This window comes from Salmo salar, chromosome 10 (assembly GCF_965601325.2).
Source record: "Salmo salar chromosome 10, fSalSal1, whole genome shotgun sequence".
NCBI classification, from domain to species: domain Eukaryota; kingdom Metazoa; phylum Chordata; class Actinopteri; order Salmoniformes; family Salmonidae; genus Salmo; species Salmo salar.
In genome coordinates this window covers 101,884,570-101,912,316 of record NC_138300.1, presented here as the reverse complement: position 1 = coordinate 101,912,316, position 27,747 = coordinate 101,884,570, and the positions used below count along the sequence as shown (strand labels likewise).

The window sequence follows — 27,747 nt, the reverse complement described above, 5'->3', positions numbered from 1 at the left end:
ACACACACCACAGAGGGAGAGACCAAGTAACTGTACTGGAGAGTGCTGCTGTGCTGTCTACCAAACACGAGAATGAGAGAGAGGTAAGAGACAAAGAGAGAGAGGTAAGAGACAAAGAGAGATAGAGCGAGAGGTAAAATACAAAAAGAAATAGAACGAGAGGTAAGAGAAAAAGAGAGTCAGGGAGAGAGAGGTAAAAACAGAGAGATAGAGCGAGAGGTAAGAGACAAAGGTAAAAGACAGAGAGAGAGAGATGAGACAAAGGTAAGAGACAAAGAGAGAGAGAGCAAGAGAGGTAAGAGAAAAAGAGAGAGCGAGAGAGAGGTAAGAGACAAAGAGAGGTAAGAGACGAGAGATAGAGCGAGAGGTAAGAGACAAAAAGAGAGAGCAAGAGGTACGAGACAAAGAGAGATAGAGCAAGAGAGAGATAGAGGTAAGAGAAAGAGAGGTAAGAGACAGATAGAGTGAGAGGTAAGAGACAAATAGAGAGAGAGCGAGAGGTAAGTGACAAATAGAGAGAGAGCGAGAGGTAAGAGACAAATAGAGAGAAAGCGAGAGGTAAGAGAGAGAGCGAGAGAGAGGTAAGAGACAAAGATAGATAGAGCGAGAGAGAGAGAGGTAAGAGACAGAGAGAGCGAGACGTAAGAGACAAAGAGAGATAGAGCGAGAGGTAAGAGACAGAGAGAGAGAGCGAGAGATGAGAGACAAATAGAGAGAGAGAGAGGTAAGAGAGAGAGAGAGGTAAGAGACAAAGAGCGATAGAGCGAGAGGTAAGAGACAAAGAGCGATAGAGCGAGAGGTAAGAGACAAATAGAGAGAGAGCGAGAGGTGAGAGAGAGAGAGGTAAGAGACAAAGAGCGATAGAGGGAGAGGTAAGAGACAAAGAGCGATAGAGCGAGAGGTAAGAGACAAAGAGAGATAGAGCGAGAGGTAAGTGACAAATAGAGAGAGAGCGAGAGGTAAGAGAGAGAGCGAGAGAGAGGTAAGAGAGAGAGCGAGAGGTAAGAGACAAAGAGAGAGAGCGAGAGGTCAGAAACAAAGAGAGAGCGAGAGGTAAGAGAGAGAGAGCGAGAGGTAAGAGACAAAGAGAGAGAGCGAGAGGTGAGAGACAAAGAGAGAGAGTGAGAGGTAAGTTACAAAGAGAGAGAGCGAGAGGTAGGTGAGAAAGAGAGAGAGAGAGCAAGAGGTAAGAGACAAAGTGAGAGCGAGAGGTAAGAGACAAAGCGAGAGAGCGAGAGGTCAGAGACAAAGAGAGAGAGCGAGAGGTAAGAGAGAGAGCGAGAGGTAAGAGAGAGAGCGAGAGGTAAGAGACAAAGAGAGAGAGCAAGATGTAAGAGAGAGAGAGAGAGAGATGTAAGAGAGAGAGAGAGAGAGGTAAGAGACAAAGAGAGATAGAGCAAGAGGTAAGAGAAAAAGAGAGATAGAGCGAGAGGTAAGAGACAAAGAGAGAGAGAGCGAGAGGTAAGAGACAAAGGGAGATAGAGCGAGAGGTAAGAGACCAAAAGAGAGAGCGAGAGGTAAGAGAGAGAGCGAGAGGTAAGAGACAAAGAGAGAGAGCAAGAGGTAAGAGACAAAGCGAGAGATGAGAGACAAAGGTAAGAGACAGAGAGCGAGAGGTAAGAGACAAAAAGAGAGAGCGAGAGGTCAGAGACAAAGAGAGAGCGAGAGGTAAGAGAGAGAGCGAGAGGTAAGAGACAAAGAGAGAGAGCGAGAGGTGAGAGACAAAGAGAGAGAGCGAGAGGTAAGTGACAAAGAGAGAGAGCGAGAGGTAAGTGACAAAGAGAGAGAGCGAGAGGTAAGTGACAAAGAGAGAGAGCGAGAGGTAAGAGACAAAGAGAGAGCAAGATGTAAGAGACAAAGAGAGAGCAAGATGTAAGAGAGAGAGAGAGTGAGAGGTAAGAGACAAAGAGAGATAAAGCGAGAGGTAAGAGACAGAGAGAGCAAGATGTAAGAGAGAGAGAGAGAGCGAGAGAGAGGTAAGAGACAAAGAGAGATAGAGGGAGAGGTAAGAGACAAAGAGAGATAGAGCGAGGGGTAAGAGACAAAGTTAGATAAAGCGAGCAAGAGGTAAGAGACAAAGCGAGAGATGAGAGACAAAGGTAAGAGACAAAGAGAGAGAGAGAGCTAAGAGACAAGGAGAGACAGAGCGAGAGGTAAGTGACAAATAGAGAGAGAGCGAGAGGTAAGAGACAAATAGAGAGAGAGCGAGAGGTAAGAGACAAAGATAGATAGAGAGAGCGAGAGGTAAGAGACAAAGCGAGAGAGCGAGAGGTCAGAGACAAAGAGAGAGAGCGAGAGGTAAGTGACAAAGAGAGAGAGCGAGAGGTAAGTGACAAATACAGAGAGCAAGAGGTAAGAGACAAAGAGAGAGAGCAAGATGTAAGAGCGAGGGGTAAGAGACAAAGTTAGATAAAGCGAGCAAGAGGTAAGAGACAAAGCGAGAGATGAGAGACAAAGGTAAGAGACAAAGAGAGAGAGAGAGCTAAGAGACAAGGAGAGACAGAGCGAGAGGTAAGAGACAAAGAGAGAGAGAGCGAGAGGTAAGAGACAAAGATAGATAGAGTGAGAGAGAGCGAGAGGTAAGAGACAAAGCGAGAGAGCGAGAGGTAAGAGACAAAGCGAGAGAGCGAGAGGTAAGTGACAAAGAGAGAGAGCGAGAGGTAAGTGACAAATACAGAGAGCAAGAGGTAAGAGACAAAGAGAGAGAGCAAGATGTAAGAGAGAGAGAGAGAGATGTAAGAGAGAGAGAGAGAGGTAAGAGACAAAGAGAGATAGAGCAAGAGGTAAGAGAAAAAGAGAGAGAGAGCGAGAGGTAAGAGACAAAGAGAGATAGAGCGAGAGGTAAGAGACAAAGGGAGAGAGAGAGGTAAGAGCAAAGGGAGATTGAGCGACAGGTAAGAGACAAAGAGAGATAGAGCGACAGGTAGGAGACAAAGAGAGATAGAGCGAGAGGTATGAGACAAAGAGAGATAGAGCGAGAGGTAAGAAACAGAGAGAGATAGAGCGAGAGAGTTAAGAGAAAAAGAAAGAGAGAGCGAGAGAGAGATAGAGGTAAGAGACAAAGAGAGGTAAGACACAAAGAGAGAGAGCGAGAGGTAAGAGACAAACAGAGATAGAGCGAGAGGTAAGAGACAAAGAGAGAGAGCGAGAGGTAAGAGACAAACAGAGATAGAGCGAGAGGTAAGAGACAAAGAGAGAGAGCGAGAGGTAAGAGACAAACAGAGAGAGCGAGAGGTAAGAGACAAAGAGAGAGAGCGAGAGGTAAGAGACAAACAGAGAGAGCGAGAGGTAAGAGACAGAGGCAAAGAGAGAGAGCGAGAGAGGTAAGAGACAAGAGAGATAGAGCGAGAGGTAAAAGACAAAGACCTAGAGCGAGAGAGAGCGAGAGGTAAGAGACAAGAGAGAGAGACCGAAAGCGAGAGAGAGAGAGAGAGAGAGGTAAGAGACAAAGAGAGATAGAGCGAGAGGTAAGAGAAAAAGAGAGAGCGAGAGAGAGGTAAGAGACAAAGACAGATAGAGCGAGAGGTAAGAGAGAAAAAGAGAGAGCAAGAGGTAAGAGACAAAGAGAGATAGAGCAAGAGAGAGATAGAGGTAAGAGAAAGAGAGGTAAGAGACAGAGATAGAGTGAGAGGTAAGAGACAAAGACAGATAGAGCAAGAGGTAATAGACAAAGAGAGAGAGCGAGAGAGGTAAGCGACAAAGAGATAGAGCGAGAGAGAGAGACGTAAAAGACGAAGAGAGATAGAGGGAGAGAGATAGAGCGAGAGGTAAGAAACAGAGAGAGCAAGAGGTAAGAGACAAAGCGAGAGATGAGAGACAAAGGTAAGAGACAAAGAGAGAGAGAGAGAGAGAGAGCTAAGACACAAGGAGAGACAGAGCGAGAGGTAAGAGACAAAGAGAGAGAGAGCGAGAGGTAAGTGACAAATAGAGAGAGAGCGAGGGGTAAGAGAGAGAGCGAGAGAGAGGTAAGAGACAAAGATAGATAGAGCGAGAGAGAGAGAGGTAAGAGACAGAGAGCGAGAGCAAGATGTAAGATGTAAGAGAGAGAGAGTGAGAGAGAGGTAAGAGACAAAGAGAGATAAAGCGAGAGGTAAGAGACAAACAGAGATAGAGCGAGAGGTAAGAGACAAAGAGAGAGAGCGAGAGGTAAGAGACAAACAGAGATAGAGCGAGAGGTAAGAGACAAAGAGAGAGAGCGAGAGGTAAGAGACAAACAGAGAGAGCGAGAGGTAAGAGACAAAGAGAGAGAGCGAGAGGTAAGAGACAAACAGAGAGAGCGAGAGGTAAGAGACAGAGGCAAAGAGAGAGAGCGAGAGAGGTAAGAGACAAGAGAGATAGAGCGAGAGGTAAAAGACAAAGACCTAGAGCGAGAGAGAGCGAGAGGTAAGAGACAAGAGAGAGAGACCGAAAGCGAGAGAGAGAGAGAGAGAGAGGTAAGAGACAAAGAGAGATAGAGCGAGAGGTAAGAGAAAAAGAGAGAGCGAGAGAGAGGTAAGAGACAAAGATAGATAGAGCGAGAGAGAGAGAGGTAAGAGACAGAGAGCGAGAGCAAGATGTAAGATGTAAGAGAGAGAGAGTGAGAGAGAGGTAAGAGACAAAGAGAGATAAAGCGAGAGGTAAGAGACAAAGAGAGAGCAAGATGTAAGAGAGAGAGAGCGAGACAGAGGTAAGAGACAAAGAGAGATAGAGGGAGAGGTAAGAGACAAAGAGAGATAGAGCGAGGGGTAAGAGACAAAGAGAGATAGAGCGAGCAAGAGGTAAGAGACAAAGCGAGAGATGAGAGACAAAGGTAAGAGACAAAGAGAGAGAGAGAGCTAAGAGACAAGGAGAGACAGAGCGAGAGGTAAGAGACAAAGAGAGAGAGTGAGAGAGAGGTAAGAGACAAAGAGAGAGCGAGAGGTAAGAGACAAAGCGAGAGCGAGAGGTCAGAGACAAAGAGAGAGAGCGAGAGGTAAGTGACAAAGAGAGAGAGCGAGAGGTAAGTGACAAATACAGAGAGCAAGAGGTAAGAGACAAAGAGAGGGAGCAAGATGTAAGAGAGAGAGAGAGAGATGTAAGAGAGAGAGAGAGAGGTAAGAGACAAAGAGAGATAGAGCAAGAGATAAGAGAAAAAGAGAGATAGAGCGAGAGGTAAGAGACAAAGGGAGAGAGAGAGGTAAGAGCAAAGGGAGATTGAGAGAGAGGTAAGAGCAAAGGGAGATTGAGCGACAGGTAAGAGACAAAGAGAGATAGAGCGACAGGTAAGAGACAAAGAGAGATAGAGCGAGAGGTAAGAAACAGAGAGAGAGAACGAGAGAGCGAGCTAAGAGACAAAGAGAGATAGAGCGAGAGGTAAGAGACCGAGAGAGCGAGAGGTAAGAGACCGAGAGAGCGAGAGGTAAGAGACCAAGAGAGGGCGAGAGGTAAGACACAAAGAGAGAGAGCGAGAGAGAGAGCGAGAGGTAAGAGACAAAGACAATTAGAGCGAGAGATGTAAGAAACAAAGAGATAGATAGAGCGAGAGAGTTAAGAGAAAAAGTAAGAGAGAGCGAGAGAGAGATAGAGGTAAGAGACAAAGAGAGGTAAGAGACAAAGGGAGATAGAGTGAGAGGTAAGACACAAAGAGAGATAGAGCGAGAGGTAAGACACAAAGAGAGATAGAGCGAGAGGTAAGAGACAAAGAGAGATAGAGCGAGAGGTAAGAGACAAAGAGAGAGAGCGAGAGGTAAGAGACAAGAGAGATAGAGCGAGAGGTAAAAGACAAAGACCTAGAGCGAGAGAGAGTGAGAGGTAAGAGACAAGAGAGAGAGACCGAAAGCAAGAGAGAGAGGTAAGAGACAAAGAGAGATAGAGCAAGAGAGGTAAGAGAAAAAGAGAGAGCGAGAGAGAGGTAAGAGACAAAGAGAGGTAAGAGACAAAGAGAGAGTGAGAGGTAAGAGACAATGAGAGATAGAGCGAGAGGTAAAAGACAAAGACCTAGAGCGAGAGAGAGCGAGAGGTAAGAGACAAGAGAGAGACCGAAAGCGAGAGAGAGGTAAGAGACAAAGAGAGATAGAGCGAAAGGTAAGAGACAAAGAGAGATAGAGCAAGAGAGGTAAGAGAAAAAGAGAGAGCGAGAGAGAGGTAAGAGACAAAGAGAGATAGAGCGAGAGGTAAGAGACAAAAAGAGAGAGCAAGAGGTAAGAGACAAAGAGAGATAGAGCAAGAGAGAGATAGAGGTAAGAGAAAGAGAGGTAAGAGAGGTAAGAGACAGAGATAGAGTGAGAGGTAAGAGACAAAGAGAGAGAGCGAGAGAGAGAGACGTAAAAGACGAAGAGAGATAGAGGGAGAGAGATAGAGCGAGAGGTAAGAAACAGAGAGAGAGCGAGCTAAGAGACAAAGAGAGAGTGAGAGGTAAGAGATGAGAGAGAGCGAGAGGTAAGAGACAAAGAGAGATAGAGCGAGAGGTAAGAGACAAAGAGAGATAGAGCAAGAGGTAAGAGACAGAGAGAGATAGAGCAAGAGGTAAGAGACAGAGAGATAGCGAGAGAGAGAGAGAGAGGTAAAAGATGAAGAGAGAGAGGGAGAGAGAGAGGTAAGCAACAAAGAGAGATAGAGCGAGAGAGAGTGAGGTAATAGTTGAAGAGAGATAGAGTGAGAAAGAAAGAAAGAAAGAAAGAGAGAGAGAAAGAAAGAAAGAAAGAAAGAAAGAAAGAAAGAAAGAAAGAAAGAAAGAAAGAAAGAAAGAAAGAAAGAAAGAAAGAAAGAAAGAAAGAAAGAAAGAAAGAAAGAAAGAAAGAAAGAAAGAAAGAATAGTAGAGGCAGTGACTTACAGTCAGGTCCAAAATTATTGGCACCCTTGATAAAGATGAGCTAAAGTACTAAAATAAAAGAAATAAATAAATACTGAGCTATATTATATCCTCAGAAAATTGGTTAATTCTATTTGTTTATACTAATACAATTGCTCAGAGAAAGAGATTTTGTTCAACAAGTAATAAAATACATTTAAAAAGATAGGGTTCAAAATTATTGGCACCCATGTTTTCAATAATCCAGCACCCTCCCCTTACAATGATAACAACACTGAGCCTCTTACTAAAATGTTTAATAAGATTTGAGAACACATTGCATTTTCCCCTGTTGGCACTTAGTTCCAGTTGGTGGCACAAAAAATTAAATAGTAATCATCTTATACAGTTATTCACTGTGGTTTATTACAGAGGCAATCAGCAGCTGAAACAATAACAAAGAATACTCCCAGCCACTGTTTTGATAAAAAGCTGAGGGATAGGGCTGGAGAAATGTAACCAACCTCAAATTCATAGACAAATTCCCTTTCAAGATGATTCGATACGTATCTAGATGTCACAGGCATCAAAGTGAGTAGACCAAGGTGAAACGTGGAATATGTTCATCTTGCGTTTAATGAAGAAATTAACACTTACAAATTAAACAAAAAATGACAGCAGACAGTTCCGTCAGGTAGTCACAATTAAATGGAAAACAACTACCCACAAAACACAAAGGAAAAACAGGCTGCCTAAGTATGGCTTCCAATCAGAGACAACGACAGACACCTGCCTCTGATTGGAAACCATACCCGGCCAAAACATAGAAAACAAAGCATAGAATGCCCACCCACCTATCACACCCTGGCCTCGCTAAACAGAGAAAACACAGCTCTCCTAGGTCAGAGCGTGACACTAGAGTAGAGGTCGACCGATTAATCGGAATGGCCGATTAATTAGGGCCGATTTCAAGTTTCCATAACAACCGGTAATCTGCATTTTTGGGCACCGATTATGGCCGATTACATTGCACTCCACGAGGAGACTGCGTGGCAGGCTGACTACCTGTTACGAGAGTGCAGCAAGGAGCCAAGGTAAGTTTCTAGCTAGCATTAAACTTATAAAAAACAATCAATCTTAACATAATCACTAGTTAACTACACATGGTTGATGATATTACTAGTTTATCTAGCTTGTCCAGCGTTGCATATAATCGATGCGGTGCCTGTTAATTTATCATTGAATCACAGCCTACTTCACCAAACGGGTGATGATTTAACATGTGCATTCGCAAAAAAAGCACTGTCGTTGCACCAATGTGTACCTAACCATAAACATCAATGCCTTTCTTAAAATCAATACACAAGTATATATTTTTAAACCTGCATATTTAGTTAATATTGCCTGCTAACATGAATTTATTTTAACTAGGGAAATTTAGTCACTTCTCTTGGGTTCAGTGCAAGCAGAGTCAGGGTATACGCAGCAGTTTGGGCTGCCTGGCTCATTGCGAACTGTGTGAAGACCATTTCTTCCTAACAAAGACTTAGGGATGCCACCCGTTAGATAAAATACGGAAAGGTTCCGTATTTCACTGAAAGAATAAACGTTTTGTTTTCAAAATGATAGTTTCCGGATTTGACCATATTAATGACCTAAGGCTCGTATTTCTCTGTGTTATTATATTATAATTAAGTCTATGATTTGATATTTGATAGAGCAGTCTGACTGAGCGGGGGAGGCAGCAGCAGGCTCGTAAGCATTCATTCAAACAGCACTTTCCTGCATTTGCGCTGTTTATGACTTCAAGCCTATCAACTCCCGAGATTAGGCTGGCAATACTATAGTGCCTATAAGAACATCCAATAGTCAAAGGTATATGAAATACAAATGGTATAGAGAGAAATAGTCCTATAATTCCTATAATAACTACAACCTAAAACTTCTTACCTGGGAATATTGAAGACTCATGTTAAAAGGAACCACCAGCTTTCATATGTTCTCATGTTCTGAGCAAGGAACTGAAACGTTAGCTTTTTTACATGGCACATATTGCACTTTTACTTTCTTCTCCAACACTTTGTTTTTGCATTATTTAAACCAAATTGAACATGTTTCATGATTTATTTGAGGCTAAATTGATAGTATTTATGTATTATATTAAGTTAAAATAAGTGTTCATTCAGTATTGTTGTAATTGTCATTATTACAAATAAATAAAGAAAAAAAATTGGCTGATTAATCGGTATCAGCTTTTTTTTGGGCCCTCCAATAATCGGTATCGGCGTTGAAAAATCATAATCGGTCGACCTCTAGTAGTAACACATACTGTCCACATGACGGAAAGTAACGTAATGTAAATTAATTAGATATAGAAAAATAATATAATATCTTAATTTAGGATGATAGTAAATGAAGGAAGCTCACACATTTTTATTCAATAATCACATATATTATTCATTAAAAAAAAAAAATGTAAGCAGAATTTTACCAGGCGCACTAGAAAGAGCTCCCATAGTGACTGTGCAGCAGCCCATTCATTCTCTACTGAGGGAGATCATGAGCTGGGCCTCTCTGAGCTGGATTTTTGCAAATGTATATTTACATAAGTATTCAGACCATTTGCTATTAGACTCAAAATTGAGCTCAGGTGCATCCTGCTTCCATTGATCATCCTTGAGATGTTTTTACAACTTGATTGGACTTGATTGGACATGATTTGGAATGTCTGCAGGATTGAAGGTCCCTAAGAACACAGTGGCCTCCATCATTCTTAAATGGAAGAAGTTTGGAACCACCAAGACTCTTCCTAGAGCTGGCCGCCCGGCCAAAATGAGCAATCGGGGGCCTTGGTCAGGGAAGGGAACTGACCTAGAACCCGATGGTCACTCTGACAGAGCTCCAAAGTTCCTCTGTGGATATGGGAGAACCTTCCAGAAGGACAACCATCTCTGCAGCACTCCACCAATCAGTCCTTTATGGTAGAGTGGGCCGATGGAAGCCACCCCACAGTAAAAGGCACATGATGGCCTGCTTGGAGTTTGCCAAAAGGCATCTAAAGGACTCTCAGAAACAAGATTATCTGGTCTGATGAAACCAAAATTAGACTTTTTGGCCTGAATGCCAAGATCCCTGATTATAACCTGCTCCAGAGCACTCATGACCTGGGGTGAACGTTCCCCTTCCAACAGGACAAACGACCCTAAGCACAGAGCCAAAACAACACAGGAGTGGCTTTGGGACAAGTCTCTGAATGTCCATGTGTCCCAGCCAGAGCAAGGACTTGAACCTGATTGACCTGACAGAGCTTGAGAGAATCTGCAGAGAAGAATGGGAGAAACTCCCCAAATACAGGTGTGCCAAGCTTGTAGCGTCATACCCAAGAAGACTCGATGCTGTAATCGCTGCCAAAGGTGCTTCAACAAAGTACTCAGTAAATGGTCTGAATACTTATGTAAATGTGATATTTGTGTTTTTTTTATTTGTAATACATTTGCCTGTTTCTCTTTGTCATTATGGGGTATTGTGTGTAGATTGATGAGGGGAAAAAACAATTTAATCCATTCCAGAATAAGGCTGTAACGTAACAGTTTCGGGACACTGAGCCAGTAGTGGTTAAACAATTTAGGCAAACAGTGGAAAAAGTGAAGGGGTCTGAATACTTTCCAAATGCACTGTATATTGTCAATTAAAAAGCAAGTGCCATTTAAGATTATTTATTGAAACCGTAATATCAACTGCTTATATTATATTGTGGAACAATATTCAAAAAGGCAGTAACCTCAGGCGTGGCGCTTGCTTGTAGAAGCCAAAAGCTGCACAATGGCATAGCTTGTTTTGTTAATTGAGTGAGTGATTGAGTGAGTGAGTGAGAGAGATGGAATGTGACATTGGAGCCACTCTCCACTGAGCAAGGTGAGTCAGTGTCACCTCTCACAGAACAATGAACTGACTGGCTTACAAGAAACACTGCATGACATTTAAACCTAGACCATACACACAAGCACAATCTATTTTAACAATAAACCATTTAGCACAACGCTGAACCCAAAAATATATTAGCTGACGATGCTGTAATCATCTCAGTGTTAAACATCTCATGACTTCCTGATTAAACACATCCTCTGCCAGCTCTCTCAAGGACAGTGTGAGTGCATGTGTTTGGCTGGCCCCAGAGAACAACCACCACCAGAGGTAGAGGAAGTGAGGATGACTAGGCCATCGTTCCCCCTGTTCACTCAACCATCCCCAGGCCATGCATCCTTTATCTAACCCAACCATCCCCTCAAATAGAGCTGCTGTGTGTGAGTGTGTGTCTACGGTTTTAGCCCAGACATTGCAGGACTGCATTAGCTATGTTTACTATATCCCTGCTGCCTCCGATCACCTACTCAGAGACAAGAGGCTGAAATATGGCTCATTATTGTGGTGTGGCTGGTGCCTCACCAAAACAAAGTCTAAGGATGTACAGCTCCATAATCTAATTTCAGACAACTGTTTAAATGTTGCTTAGCAATCCTACCTCTGCCTCTTCCTCTCACTGTCTTTAGCCACCGTCCATCCATTCTCTCCCACTCCTTTTCTGTTGCCAAGTTCTTACACTCACTTTTTTTAGTTTTTGTGTGGAATTTTAAATCAAATCAAATTTTATTTGTCACATACACATGGTTAGCAGGTGTTAATGCAAGTGTAGCGAAATGCTTGTGCTTCTAGTTCCTAGTTCCGACCATGCAGTAATATCTAACAAGTAATCTACCAATTCCACAACAACTACCTTGTACACACAAATGTAAAGGAATGAATACGAATATGTACATAAAAATATATAAATGAGTGATGGCCGAACGACATAGGCAAGATGTAATAGATGGTATGGAGTACAGTATATACATATGAGATGAGTATTGTAGGGTATGAAAACATATAAAGCAGCATTGTTTAAGGTGGCTAGTGATACATTACATCAGGATGGCAAGATGCAGTAGATGGTATAGTGTACAGTATATGCATATGAGATGAGTAATGTAGGTTATGAAAACATTATATAAAGTGGCATTGTTTAAAGTGGCTTGTGATACATCTAATTACATCAAGATGGCAAGATGCAGTAGATGGTATGGCGTACAGTACTGTAATTTCCGGACTATTGAGCGCACCTGAATATAAGCCGCACCCACTGAATTTTAAAAAAAGTATTATTTTGAACATAAATAAGCTGCACATGTCTATAAGCCGCAGGTGCCTACCGGTACATTGAAACAAATTAACTTTACACAGGCTTTAACGAAACACGGCTTGTAACAAAAATAAATAGGCTTGTAACAAAAAATTTAAAATTAGCAGTAAGCTTTAGTTGTCTTTTTGCACTGAGTCAATTCCTCACGCTGCTGTTTCCAACGTCTTATCATCGACTCATTAAGACCAAGCTCCCGTGCAGCAGCTCTATTTCCTTTTCCAACAGCCAGATCAATCGCCTTTAACTTGAAAGCTGCATCATATGCATTTCTCCGTGTCTTTGCCATGATGAGGGTGACAAAATGACTACTGTAATCAGAATGATGGGAAGTTTGAGAGCGCTCGATTTAATCTAAACAGTAATCAAAAAAGTTGCTTGACCTTAACCCGTTCGGCAATTTCATTGGTCGAATGAAAGCTTCATGCCGGCAAAAAAACTGAGCACGTCACGGAATGTGTTTTTTTGGAGAAAAACTTTTGAAAGCGGGGAAAATCCATATATTAGCCGCGTCATTGTTTAAGCCGCGAGGTTCAAAGCGTGGGAAAAAAGTTGCGGCTTATAGTCCGGAAATTACGGTATATACATATGAGATAAATAATGTAGGTTATGTAAACATTATCTAATATAAATAATATAAAGTGGCAAGTGATAAATTGATTACATCAATTTTCCCATTATTAAAGTGGCTTGAGTTGAGTCAGTATGTTGGCAGCAGCCACTCAATGTTAGTGATGGCTGTTTAACAGTCTGATGGCCTTGCGATAGAAGCTGTTTTTCAGTCTCTCGGTTCCAGCTTTGATGCACCTGTACTGACCTCACCTTCTGGATGTTAGCGGGGTGAACAGGCAGTGGCTCGGGTGGTTGCTGTTCTTGATTATCTTTTTGGCCTTCCTGTGACATCGGGTGGTGTAGGTGTCCTGGAGGGCAGGTAGTTCGCAGCCGGTGATGCGTAGTGCAGACCTCACTACCCTCTGGACAGCCTTCCGGTTATGGGCGGAGCAGCTGCCGTACCAGGCGGTGATACAGCCCGACAGGATGCTCTCGATTGTGCATCTGTAAAAGTTTGTGAGTGTTTTTGGTGACAAGCCGAATTTCTTCAGCCTCCTGAGGTTGAAGAGGCGCTGCTGCGCCTTCTTCACCACGCTGTCTGTGTGGGTGGACCATTTCAGTTTGTCTGTGATGTGTACGCCGAGGAACTTAACTCTCCACCCTCTCCACTACTGTCCCGTCAATGTAGATAGGGGGCTGCTCCCTCTGCTGTTTCCTGAAGTCCACGATCATCTCTTTTGTTTTGTTGACATTGAGTGCGAGGTTATTTTCCTGACACCACACTCCGAGGGCCCTCACCTCCTCCCTGTAGGCCGTCTCGTCGTTGTTGGTAATCAAGCCTACCACTGTAGTGTCGTCTGCAAACTTGATGATTGAGTTGGATGCGTGCATGGCCATGCAGTCGTGGGTGAACAGGGAGTACAGAAGAGGGCTGAGAACGCACCCTTGTGGGGACCCAGTGTTGAGGATCAGCGGGGTGGAGATGTTGTTACCTACCCTCACCACCTGGGGGCGGCCCGTCAGGAAGTCCAGGACCCAGTTGCACAGGGTGGGGTCGAGACCCAGGGTCTCGAGCTTAATGACGAGTTTGGAGGGTACTATGGTGTTAAATGCTGAGCTGTAATCGATGAACAGCATTCTTACATAGGTATTCCTCTTGTCCAGATGGGTTAGGGCAGTGTGCAGTGTGATGGCGATTGCGTCGTCTGTGGACCTATTGGGTCGGTAAGCAAATTGGAGTGGGTCTAGGGTGTCAGGTTGGTTGGAGGTGATATGGTCCTTGACTAGTCTCTCAAAGCACTTCATGATGACGGAAGTGAGTGCTACAGGGCGGTAGTCATTTAGCTCAGTTACCTTAGCTTTCTTGGGAACAGGAACAATGGTGGCCCTCTTGAAACATGTGGGGACAGCAGACTGGGATAAGCATTGATTGAATATGTCTGTAAACACACCAGCCAGCTGATCTGCGCATGCTCTGAGGACGCGGCCGGGGATGCCATCTGGGCCTGCAGCCTTGCGAGGGTTAACACGTTTAAATGTTTTACTCACGTTGGCTGCAGTGAAGGAGAGCCCGCAGGTTTTGGTAGTGGGCCGTGTTAGTGGCACTGTATTGTCCTCAAAGCGAGCAAAGAAGTTGTTTAGTCTGTCTGGGAGCAAGACATACTGGTCCGCGACGGGGCTGGTTTTCCTTTTATAGTCCGTGATTGACTGTAGACCCTGCCACATACCTCTCATGTCTGAGCCGTTGAATTGCGACTCTACTTTGTCTCTATACTGACGCTTAGCTTGTTTGATTGCCTTGCGGAGGGAATAGCTACACTGTTTGTATTCGGTCATGTTTCCGGTCACCTTGCCCTGATTAAAAGCAGTGGTTTGCGCTTTCAGTTTTGCGCGAATGCTGCCATCAATCCACGGTTTCTGGTTTGGGAATGTTTTAATAGACGCTGTGGGTACGACATCGCCGATGCACTTGCTAATAAACCCGCTCACCGAATCAGCGTATTCATCAATATTGTTGTTCGAGGTCAGTGCAGGTGCATCAAAGCTGGGACCGAGAGCTTGAAAAACAGCTATCTCAAGGACATCAGACTGTTAAATAGCCATCACTAGGCAGCTTCCACCTGGTTACGTAACCCTGCACCTTAGAAGCTGCTGCCCCATATACATAGACTTGAAATCACTGGCCACTTTAATAATGGAACACTAGTCACTCTAATAATGTTTACATATTTTTGCTTTACTCATCTCATACATATACTGTATTCTATTCTACTGAATTTAAGTCTATGCCACTCCGACATGGCTCATCCTAATATTTATATATTGCTAAATTCTATTATTTTACTTTTAGGTTGTGTGTATTGTGTGTATTGTTGTGAATTGTTCGATATTATTGCACTGTTGGAGCTAGAAACACAAGCATTTTGCTACACCCGCAATAACATCTGCTAAACATGTGTATGTGACAAATAACATTTTATTTGAACTTTGCTGTGATGTTTAACATACAATTTGAATCTCTCTAATTGAATAGAATCCACAGATTGCGAGTTGAAGATAAATCATTTTACTAAGAGTATTAGTATATTAGTAATTGACTGGCCAGGTCTCTCCAAATCATCCAACAATGCTATTTCTAAGGTCAATTTTAGATTAATGTTATGTTTTTTCGGCCATTCCTAAACTTGAGACCAGAAACAGGCTACGTGAGGGCAATAACATGGCAAATTGGGCAGACAGACCAGTTCCCTACCTCCTCCCGCTGCCACTTGCCTCCACCGTTTTTGGGGTAGTGCTGTAATCAATTGGTTGTAATCTTGGATTGAGCAAAACTTCTGATAACAATCCCGATAGCTCCACGAAAGGCATAACTCTACCATTCCAATTTACAATATAATTTAAAAACAAAATACCCTTCTCAAACATCTTTTCCAGAAATACAGGTATTTTATCAACCAGAACATTTGAGTTCAACCATAATATTTGTTGTAATATTCATTTTATATTTTCTGGGGGATGAAATTGAATTTCTAACAAGCTCTACATTGCTTGTTTGAGAAAGAAAAACACTTTGAACGAGGTTTCATTTTCAATGAATCAAAAATTTGAAATTGCAATCTGCATAAAGGCAAAAAGGCAATTTCTAAACAAATGATGACCTTTTGTTAGTAATCTACCAGTTTGAAGTAAAACGTTTGTTAAGTGAAGCTTTTAGAGAGAGGTTTTGTGCTTTCATATTTAATCATCTCAGCCCACCCAGTTCATATTCATTGTATAGATAGGGACGCTTTATCTTGTCTGGTTTAGCATTCCAGATAAAGCAAAATATTTTTTGCTTATATGATTTGAAAAATCATCAGGAGTAGGCAGCGCCATAGGTAACTGTTTAAACTGAGATAAGACTAAGGAGTTAATCAGTGTAATTCTTCCATAAATAGACAGGTTGCAGGATCTTATCTATTTTTACTAGTTTTCTACAGAAATTCCTTGCAGAGAGCTCATTTATATATTTTGTAATATGAATGGCAAGTATGTCTACTTCACCGTCAGTCCATTTTATAGGTAAACTGCAGGGTAATGTAAAGGTTGTGTATTTTAAAGATTCAATACGTAATATGGTACACATCATAATTAGGTTTTGTCCAGAGAGGCCAGAAAAGTTATCTAGATCTTCAATGAGACATTGCAGGTGTCTAGCTTGCGGACTTCATATAAAACTTGAGTCATTGGCATACATGGACACCTTTATTTTTAAGCCTTGGATTTCTAATCCTCTAATGTTGTTATTTGATCTGATTTTAATAGCTAGCATCTCAATGGTCATAACGAATAAATATGGTGACAGCGGACACCCTTCTTTAACTTCACTTGACAGTTTAAAACTCTCTGAGAAGTAGCAGCTATTTACTATTTTACATCTGGGGTTGCTATACATTACTTTTACCTATTGAATAAGAGACTCTCCGAAATAGAAAAACAATCCAGGCATTTATACATAATATCCAGTCTTACTTTATCAAAGGCCTTTTCAAAATTCGCTAAGAATACCAGGCCTGGCTTAGTTGTTGTATGTTATTCTATTATTTCTAGTAGTTGTCGTAAAGATGTCTCCAATGTATCATCCATGTAAAAATCCTGTCTGATCAGGATGAACAATACCTGGTAAAACCTTTTTAATTCTGAGTGCTATGCATTTCGCTAGTACTTTTGCATCACATCATTGAAGTGTAAGAGGCCTCCAGTTTTTTAGATGGACTGGATCTTTATATTTGCCATCTGGGTCTTGTTTTAATAATAGTGAAATCAGACCATCCTGCGGAGTACCTGACAGGCTACCATTTCTATAAGAGCAGTTAAAACAAGCTAATAATGGAGCTTTGAGTATATCAAAAAAGGCTTGATATACCTCTACCAGTATGCCATCAAGCCCTGGGAGTTTTCTAGAATGAAAGAACTTAATAGCCTCAAAAAGTTATTCCTCTGTAATTTGCATTTGTTAATTTTTATTTATTTATTATTATTTGGGAAGAATTCCTTATAGTAATCGTCATTCATAGGGTGAGAGGGAGACGGAAAAGAAAACATCTACTTAAAATATTTAGCTTCCTTTTTTTATATAATTCGGAGAATCATGGATGACGCCATCTTTAGTAACGAGATCCTGCTAATTATTTTTGATAGCGTTCCTGTGTTGAAGTATTTTGTGTTTTTTTCTCCATATTCCATCCAATTTTCTTTATTTTTGTTATTTTTTTATTTTCGTTCTTGAATAAGTTCCTCCAGTTCTTTTGGTTCCTTCTGTTTGTTTTTACCTTCTCCCCTACTCATTTATATATAGATTCCTGCTTCTCTACCTACCTACACAACCCATCCATTACCTCTTGTTGGAGACTCCATCTTTATCTAAGTGCATGTGTGATACATTGCAGGGTAGGGATGTGACCAATGGAAAATGTTTCTTAACAATTTTCTATCTGTTTTCCGTTAAAACTACAAGAAAAATTCATAAAATTCCACGAGAATTCACAAGGAAACTACCCTGCTACCAGCACCAGTTTGGGTCACTTTCAGATGGTTAAGTAGTTCACCTCTACTACCATTACTGCACCTCAATTCCACACCGCAAAGTTAGCATTTCCTTCTCATTTATTTATTGCCATACAGGACTTCACTGCTGTTGCTTGCCTTTCCCATTTTTCCAACTTTTAAAGATGATGACGTAGTAGTGGAGAGCAGACTCCAAAATAATTGATGCATTAATTAAGTCGACACTGGGAGTCGACTCCCGGTGTCGACTCCCATTTCTGAGTGTCAAGATTCGATTCCGCTACTCAGTTGCCAAAGAGGAAGGAAACTGCTCAGGGACTTCACCATGAGGCCAATGGTGATTTTAAAACCGTTACAGAGTTTAATGGTTGTGATATGATAAAACTGTGGATGGATCAACAACATTGTAGTTACTCCACAATACTAACCTAAATGACAGAGTGAAAAGAAGGTAGTCTGTAGAGAATAAAAATATTCCAAAACATGCATCCTGTTTGCAAGAAGGCACTTAAGTCATACTGCAAAAAACGTGGCAAAGAAATTAACTTTTTGTCCTGAATACAAAGCGTATGTTTGGGGCAAATCCAACACATCACTGAGTACCACTCTTCATATTTTCAAACATGGTGGTGGCTGCATCATGTTATGGGTATGCTTGGAATCGGTATGGACTAGAGAATTTCTTAGCATGAAAATAAACAGAATACAGCTATAAGCACATGCAAAATCCTTCAGGAAAACATGGTTCAGTCTGCTATCCAACTGGGTGACATATTCACTTTTCAGCAGGACAATAAACAAAAAAAAGGCAAATGCATACTTTGGGGTGCTTATCCTTGCTGGTGTTTTCAGATCCAATGGGGAATCCACAGAATCCTTGTGGGATGCAGAAAACGGCAGAGAAGCTTTCCTTGCAACAATGTCTCTGGAAAACTTCCACGTTCTTTCCAGGATTATCTGCTTCAATAACCAGACCAGACACCAGATCAGCTCAGCGGCAGAGAGACATGCTAGCTGCAATCAGGTCAGTGTGGAACAACTGGGTGGACCGTCTTCCCCTGTTTACAACCCTGGGCCCAACTTTACGGTTGATGAGCAGCTTATGCCATTTAGGGGCTGCTGCCCACCTCAGCTGTTGAATACATGGAACAGGCCTATCAATTGCTCTAAGTTTGTGTTCACGGCCGACACGTCCCTAGTGTCCTACGTGCCAAAGAAAGGCAAAAATGTGGTACTCACGAGTACGCTGCATAGGGATGGGAGAATCTGTGGCCAGGAACATCAAAAAACATAAATCCTAATGGATTACAATGCCACAAAATGAGGGGTGGAAAATTTAGACAAGCCGGTGACTGGCTACAGCAGCAAAAGAAGAACCCTACACTGGCCACTTGTGATATTCTTCAACATCTTGGACATCTCGGCGTACAACGCGTTTGTCATCGGGATGGCGTTGAACCCAGATTGAAACAGAGGGAAGCTCCAGAAGAGATGGCTCTTTTTCGAGGAGCTGGGCAAGGCATGGGTAAGACCTCAAATCCACAGGAGGCAACGTATCCCAAGGACCCCAGCTTCTGCAGCCATCGTGAGGTGGAATCAGGAGGAGGATGCTGGTGCCCCGCCCGACCCACAGAACCAACAATTATGTGAGTGAGTGAGATGTTAGTAAAATTCCTGAACTAAGTGTTTTCATCATTCTAGATTGCAGCTGGAAACAAGAAGAAGCGCTGTGATGTCTATGGACCCAAGAAAGACAGGAAGACACAGTACACATGCATCAAGTGCAAGAAATACATTTGCAACACCACACACACAGTAAAACTCTGTCCCTCATGTGGTGTGTACACCGGCCTTCATTTGTGTTCAATGGGGCTCATTTATCATTTCCATAAAATACTGTATGTAAAATTTCTTTCATTTATATTTGTTCAAAATAAACATGATTTCTTCCACCTATGTCTTGATTATAATTGATTTTTGTTTACAGAAATCACAGGGGAAAAAACGAATAGTGCTTTTATTGATAAATGTGATCTAGCAGAGGTAAATGCCAAATATTAACCATATATGCTGTCTATATTGCTTGTAATTGATATAAGTCAACATCTAAGTAGTAAGTATTTTTACGTAAATTGTTACGGCTGTATTGTTTTAAAAACCCAATATTGTTATGGGTCCATCAGACCCGCGAACATTGGGTGAATAACAAAAACATGAATGCCATACAAGGGTTAAATGCACTATGCACTATGTGGGTTGAATGCTGTAACAACACAGAATAAAATAATTACTAAAAGTCCCATGATGGTAGTGACTGCCCATTACTGCTTATTAAGCATAATTTATTACTTTAATAAAATATTTCAGTTGTGTATATTACATTTGTTTTATTTGATGACTTTATTATTTCATTCAAAGTCATCATCTCATCTCTATAGAGCTGCTGCCTATGCAGTCTGACACAATCTCTATTTTAGTAGTTCTTCAAAGTAAATAAGGCATAGTTCTATGACTGCTGAATCCCAATGATCAATCGCTTAGATCATGTATTTTCAGGTAGAGATACCTCACGGAGCAACTGCTCACCTGTAGAAGCAACTGCTCACCTGCTCACCTCGCGAAGCAACTGCTCGCTATCTCTCACTATCTGTCTCTTCTCTCTCTCTCTCCGTGTCTGCCCTACACAGACTGGACAAGTAGGCGTGCAATGGATTATGGTCATTGTAGATAATTGCCACGTTTTCTGCGTTAAACTATATAGAATATTGACCTGTTGGAAACTACAACTCCCTACTACATTGCACAGGTGATGCTTGATCTGATTTGACAGAGATTTGATAGAGAAACTGCACATTGAGCTCACAGAAAAGAACCCGAACGTAATGGAATTCAAATAAATTAACAGACCTGAGTCAATTAGTTGTTTAAAAAACTAAAAATAACAGAAATTCCAGTTAATCACTCAGCACTATTTTATACTGATAAGTCTGAGTCTGCCTCAGCATCTGTGGCTAGGAGGGAGGGAGTGACGGGGAAGAGAGGGGAGAGAGGAGGAGCAGAGAGAGAAACAGAGAGGGAAAGAGAAGAGCAGAGCGAGAGAGGTAGAAGGAGAGAGAGAGGGAGAGAGAGAGCGAGAGAGACTTGATTAAACTCAAGTCACATCATCACAGGACGATGATCCGTACCAAGGTTAAAAAAGACAGGCCAATTTAAGTTCTTAAAGATCACAATCAAACCCAAAATCACAATCAAACCCCTGCCAGTGCTTCAAGCCCTAGCTTTCTGATTGCATAAGTGTCTGTCTGCCCTGCGCTTTACTGGCAGAGGGTTGGTCTGGGAGACCTACAGGTGTTTCATGCTCTAGACTGGGCACTAACTGGGAATACTGGCGGTAGTGGGGGCTATACCAGAGGGCTGCAGAGAGGGAAACGGCATCGGAATCCAATACTGTCATTCCCTTGTCCCTGTCAGTCAGAAGTACCTTCATAAAGTGGTCGTAACAAGTGATGAAGGCATAAACACAAAACTATCCTCTGTGGGAAAGACAGTGTGAGTGACTGTGTATGTGTAACTGTGTGTTAGGCGTGTGTGTTAGGCGTGTTCATGCATATCAATCTGTGGAGTTTGATTGCTTGAAATATGCATGCACACAGTCTCGGAGGAGAATATTGAGCAATTAATAGCCCTATTCAATTAGGCATTATTTAAGGCCTCTCTCTCTCTCTCTCTCTCTCTCTCTCTCAGCATCCCAACAGCAATCCCTGCCAGATTAACTCAATAACAAATGAATTCCAATCAAAGCCAGCCGAGAGCGAGACACTACTTTGATAAGTAAACAATCAGAGCCAAGGAGACAATAGGGTGGTGATGGGCTTGAAAACGAGAGGCATCTCACAAATTAACAATATCACATCTCCTCCTATTACTTTATGACAGATGTTAGAACTACTAACATAACAAGAGAAAAAACAACTTCTGGTAAATAAAAAAATCAAATAAAATCACATTTTATTTGTCACATGCACCAAATAAAACAGGTGTAGACCTTACTATGAAATGCTTAATTACAAGCCCTTAACCAACAATGCAGTTCAAGAAATCAATGTCAATGTGTGGGGGTACAGGTTAGTCGATGGAATTTGTAAAGTGACTATAAATAGATAATAAACAGAGAGTAGCAGAAGTGTACAAAAAAAAGGATGGGGGGTCAAGTGTAAATAGATTGGGTGGCCATTTGATTAATTGTTTAGCAGTCTTATGTCTTGGGGGTACAAGCTGTTAAGGAGCCTTTTGGTCCTAGACTTGGCGCTGGAGTCTTTGACAATTTTTTGGGCCTTCCTCTGACACCGCCTATTATATTGGTCCTGGATGTCAGGAAGCTTGGCCCCAGTGATGTACTGGGCCATACGCACTACCCTCTGTAGCGCTTTACGGTCAGATGCCGAGCAGTTGCCATACCAGGCGGTGATGCAACCGGTCAGCATGCTCTTGATGGTGCAGCTGTAGAACCTTTTGAGGATCTGGAGACCCATGCCAAATCTTTTCAGTCTCCTGAGGGGGAAAAAGTGTTGTTGTGCCCTCTTCACAACTGTCTTGGTGTGTTTGGACCATGATAGTTTGTTGGTAATGTGGACACCAAGGAACTTGAAACTCTCGACCCACTCCACTTCAGCCCAGTCAATGTTAATGGGGGCCTGTTTGGCCTCCTTTTCCTATAGTCCACAATCAGCTCTTTTGTCTTGCTCACATTGAGGGAGAGATTGTTGTCCTGGCACCACATTTCCAGGTCTCTGACCTCCTCCCTATAGGCTGTGTCATCGTTGTCGGTGATCAGGCCTACCACTGTTGTGTCGTCAGCAAACTTAATGATGGTGTTGGAGTCGTGCTTGGCCACTCAGTTGTGGGTGAACAAGGAGTACAGGAGAGGACTAAGCATGCACCCCTGAAGGGCCCCTGGATTGAGGATCAGCGTGGCAGATGTGTTGTTGCCTACCCTTACCACCTGGGGGCGGCCCGTCAGGAAGTCCAGGATCCAGTTGCAGAGAGAGGTGTTTAGTTCCAGGGTCCTTAGCTTGGTGATGAGCTTTGTGGGCAGTATGGTGCTGAATGCTGAGCTGTAGTCAATGAACAGCATTCTCACATAGGTGTTCCTTTTGTCCAGGTGGGAAAGGGCAGTGTGGAATGCGATTGATATTGTGTCATATGTGGGGCGGTATACAAATTGGAGTGGGTCAAGGGTTTCCGGCATGATGGTGTTGATGTGAGCCATGACCAGCCTTTCAAAGCACTTCATGGCTACTGACGCGAGTGCTACGGGGCGGTAATCATTTAGGCAGGTTACCTTCGCTTCCTTGGGCACAGGGACTATGGTGGTCTGCTTGAAACATGTAGGTATTACAGACTCGGTTTCCCTTTGTGGTCCAAAAATGTCAGTGAAGACACTTGCCAGTTGGTCCGCGCATGCTTTGAGTACACATCCTGGTAATCCGTCTGCCCCGCGGCTTTGTGAATTTTGACTTGTTTAAAGGTCTTGCACACACCGGCTCACAGAACAGCTGGTGCTCTCGTCTAGAACAGCTGGTGCTCTCATGCATTTTTCAGTGTTGCTTGCCTCGAAGCAAGCATAAAAGGCATTTAGCTTGTCTGGTAGGCTCGAGTCACTGGCCAGCTCATGGCTGGGTTTCCCTTTGTGGTCCGTAATATTTTGCAAGCCCTGCCAAATCCGACGAGCATGTAGTAGGATTCAATATTAGTCCTGTATTGACGCTTTGCCTGTTTAATGGTTCGTCTAAGGGCATAGCGGGATTTGTTATCAGCGTCCGGATTACTGTCCCGCTCATTGAAAGTGGCAGCTCTAGCCTTTTAGCTCGGTGCGGACGTTGCCAGTAATCCATGGCTTTTGGTTGGGAAATGTACGTATGGTCACTGTGGGGACAATGTCGTCGATGCACTTATTGATGAAGCTGGTGACTGAGGTGGTATACTCCTCAATGCCATTGGATGAATCCCGGATCATATTCCAGTCTGTGCTAGCAAAACAGTCCTCAAGACAGAAGCTGCATGGATGGCAACATAAAGAAAGCAGAAGATAAGCCTAAATTAATTTTGCAAACCGCTCTCAAAATCCTATTTTCAGAGGGGAGAGGGTGATGGAAGGTTTGGGAGTTCAGAACCTCCTATGCATGTTTTCCCACGGAAGAATCCAGACGGCTGTTCAGTGGTGTGTGTAGTGAAGCTCACTACATGCATATGTGCAAATAGAGTGAAGTCTACTGCAGAACGACTGAACTGTGAGGGAAAAGACGAAAGAGTAGTAGGACTACTAACTGGCAATAACAAAGCACATAGCCGGGGAGTCCAGAGAAATATATACTAATGATCAACATGTGTGGGTGTGTGTGTGTTTATGAAAAAAGATCAAATTCCAATTGAATCAAACACACGAACAGCCGCACACACAAATTCTCCCTCTCCCCCGCTCTCTCCACAAAGCAAGGGATATGGAAGGAGGTTGAGGCTCAAAGAGGACAGGACACTAGACAGGCTAGTCTCAGACTAACCTGCTTGTTTCTTTTCCCCAATTACAATCATATTTTCCCTGTAATCCTAAAATATCTATTTCCCAGGCTGCTCCAGATAGAACCCAGAGTAAACATACTGACTGGCAAAACCCTCCCCCTGGAGAGCCAGACTGCCCAGCTGTGTGTTGGGCAGAGGCACGTACACTACCACACACAGACACACACACATATGCATGGTATGGTATGCCCCAATTATCTAGAAGAAGTGCAGGCTTTAGCTGCCAGCTATCAGCTGAACTCAAGGGATGGACGAGCCATGACATGCACTCTCAAAACATGAGGGCATATAGGCTGTTATGTCTTTATGTGTCTTGTTGTGCATTGAAGCCTGTTGAGCAACAGGGCTTCAACTGACCACAGATGCAGTGCATAGACAGGTCATACACTCTGACTGACTAGAGAGGCTCCACAGAGTCCACTGCTGTGCTACTCACATTGCCGTGGTTGATGAAACCATGTTTCCTGGCGATGCGGTCAGCCTCTTGTGGTCCTCCCTCTATGTGGACCGCCCAGGTGTTAGTGTACACCTCCTCGGCAGCGGTCAGTTCAGCAGTCAACTCCAGTGCTAAGTACAGGAGGCCCAGGAGAGTCCCAAGCTGCAGCAGGGCCAGCCTGGCATCCATGAAAAGGAGAGGAGGGGCACCGGACAGAGGCACTCCGTCCGTCTGTCTGGGGTGGAGAAGTCTCACTGCTCACCAGTCACAGCCCTGAGCTCCCTCACAGCAGCCAAGTAGAGCAGTGACCTGGAGAAAAAGAGGACAAAAAAAACACACATTTGCATACGCACACACACATAGGTACAGTTGAAGTCGGAAGTTTACATACACATGTTGGAGTCATTAAAACTCGTTTTTCAACCACTCCACGAATTTCTTGAAATAATTTGCTTTCTTCCAACACAGTTTCTCCTTCGAGAGAGACAGAGACAGAGGCTCTATTTGACAGCTTTCTCTTGCTAAACAAAGAGGCTACAACAGCATCAGGGACTTCTTCAAAAGTGTTTGTGCTGTACTTAAAAACACCAGGAATAGTACTCATCTAAAAAACAAGTTGAGCCGTAATTGAATTTAGAAAGAGTTTCAGACGAGGGCGAAAGAACAGGATCAAGAGAGTAGGTTTGTTTGCGAGAGAAGTCCTACTGTGTGAAGGCAGCTTGCGTTGTTCTGTTTTTTTTGTTTGATCAGTCTTAGTTGTGATCTGTCATATGGGGGAGAGTTAAGCTGTGATTTGTGCCGAGGCTGCGCTATGTAAAAACAGAGTGGGTAAAGCTCTATCTCCCCTGAGAGCCCTCACTCTGTCCAGGCGTCATAGATGGGGCTTTCAGTTAGACACAGACAGCCTAATGAGAATAGAGACTCAGGAAGCCCCCGAGGCATAGCTTATGGAGATGATGCAGTCTTAGCTGTTCATGTGTCTGCTCTGTGCTGTCTGGACATAGGGCTGGGAATTGCCAGGGACCTCACGATACGATATTATCACAACACTCAGGTGCCGATACGATGTGTATTGCGATTCTCACGATTCTATATGTATTGCGATTCGATACTTTGATCAGCTCTCCGTAGCTGATGTGAGGAAGACTTTAAACAGGTCAACATTCAAGGCAGCGGGGCCAGACGGATTACCAGGACATGTACTGAGAGCATGCGTGGACAAACTGGAAAGTGTCTTCACTGACATTTTCAACCTCTCCCTGACCGAGTCTGTAATGCCTACATGTTTAAAGCAGACCACCGTAGTCCCTGTGCCCAAGAAAGCGAAGGTAACCTGACAAAATTACTACCGCATCGCAGCACTCACGTCAGTAGCCATGAAGTGCTTTGAAAGGCTGGTCATGACTCAAATCAACACCATAATCCCGGACACCCTAGAGCCACTCCAATTTGCATACCACCCCAACAGATACACAGATGCCCACAAAGCTCATCACCAAGCTAAGGACCCTGAGAAAAAACACCTCCCCTCTGCAACTGGATCCTGGACTTCCTGATGGGCCGCCCCCAGGTGGTAAGGGTAGGCAACAACACATCTGCCATGCTGATCCTCAACACTGGGGCCCCTCAGGGGTGTGTGCTTAGTCCCCTCCTGTACTCCCTGTTCACCCACGATTGCGTGGCCAAGCACGACTCCAACACCATCATTAAGTTTGCTGACGACACAACAGTGGTAGGTCTGATAACAGACAACGATGACACAGCCTATAGGGAGGAGGTCAGAGACCTGGCAGTGTGGTGCCAGGACAACAACCTCTCCCTCAATGTGAGCAAGACAAAGGAGCTGATCGTGGACTATAGGAAAAGGGGGGCTGAACAAGCCCCCATCAACGGGGCTGAAGTGGAGCGGGTTGAGAGTTCCTCAACTAACCTGTACCCCTGCACATTGACTCGGTACCGGTCCCCCTGTATATAGCCTCATTATTGTTATTTTTTTACCTTAGTTTACTTAGTACATATTTTCTTAAATCTATTTTCTTAAAATTGTACTTTTGTTTAAGAGGACCGGAACCTTTTTTTCAATTTCCGCCTAAAATGACATACCCAAATCTAACTGCCTGTAGCTCCAGACCTGAAGCAAGGATATGCATATTCTCGATACCACTTGAAAGGAAACAAGTAATATAATATAACACATTAGATCTGGTAAAAGATGATACATCTTTGAAATGCAAGAGAAAGGCCATACATTGAGTTAGGATTCTAGCTGTAATTTAGATGTTGTCCACAAGATGGCAGCAGTGTGTGCAAAGTTTCAGATTGATCCAGTGAATAATTAGTTCACTACACAATATTTTGTATCAAGTCTGCCAGGAGTTTGCCCAAATGTGCCGAATTGGTCAATTTATACATTTTCAAGTAAATACCTATAGAGAACATACAAAAATGCTATGGTAATAAAAAATGTAAGTTTACATACTCCCAGGAATGTCATACATGATGGATCATTAGCTTCCCTACAGAAAATAGACTAACTTTTACAAATCTAAACGGCCGGGCGTGGTGGGTGTGGAGCCGGAGACAGCAGTGGGGTCAAACTGTAGACCCCAGTTACTACATTTTAATATAAAAATAGATTTTCTCAAACAAAACTATGCTACATTTTATCTCTGGGACCCTCAGGATGACAAATTAGAGCAAGTTTACTGAATGTAAGTACATTATTTACCTTCAGAGGTGAATGTATCAAACCAGTTGCCGTGATAAAAGTGTTTTGTTGTTGTACACTATCCTCAAACAATTGCATGGTCTTTTTTTCTGTAATAGCTACTGTAGATTCGTTACCGTAAGTTAGATTAACAAGAAATTAAGCTTTCTGCCCATATAAGACGTGTCTGTGTCCTGGAAAGTTGGCTGTTGTTTTCAATGTCCTTCTAGTCACATTATCGCATATTGAGCAACAACTGCCCTGGTTTAGGGACACCAATCCCTTAGAGGTTAAGGGCTTGTAAGTAAGCATTTCACGGTAAGGTTTACACCTTTATTATTATGCACATGTGACAAATACAATTATTGAAATTCTATGTTCCAAACATATTGCTCAACATATGACTTCTGCAGAGGGACAAGAGAGAGCCATGAGAAAATGAGTT

General features: G+C 42.9%; 1 protein-coding gene across 2 annotated transcripts in view; it reads right to left on the bottom strand.

Annotated features, from left to right (window-relative positions):
- The window catches only part of furinb (furin (paired basic amino acid cleaving enzyme) b), a 220,006-nt gene that overhangs the window by 161,358 nt on the left and 30,901 nt on the right, over positions 1-27,747 (bottom strand). For both annotated transcript variants that reach the window (XM_014125103.3, XM_082957299.1), the window contains exon 2: positions 24,596-24,904. In XM_014125103.3, the coding sequence (XP_013980578.3) occupies positions 24,596-24,784 (189 nt within the window). In that variant the 5' untranslated portion in view covers positions 24,785-24,904. The remainder of the gene's footprint in view (positions 1-24,595; positions 24,905-27,747) is intronic.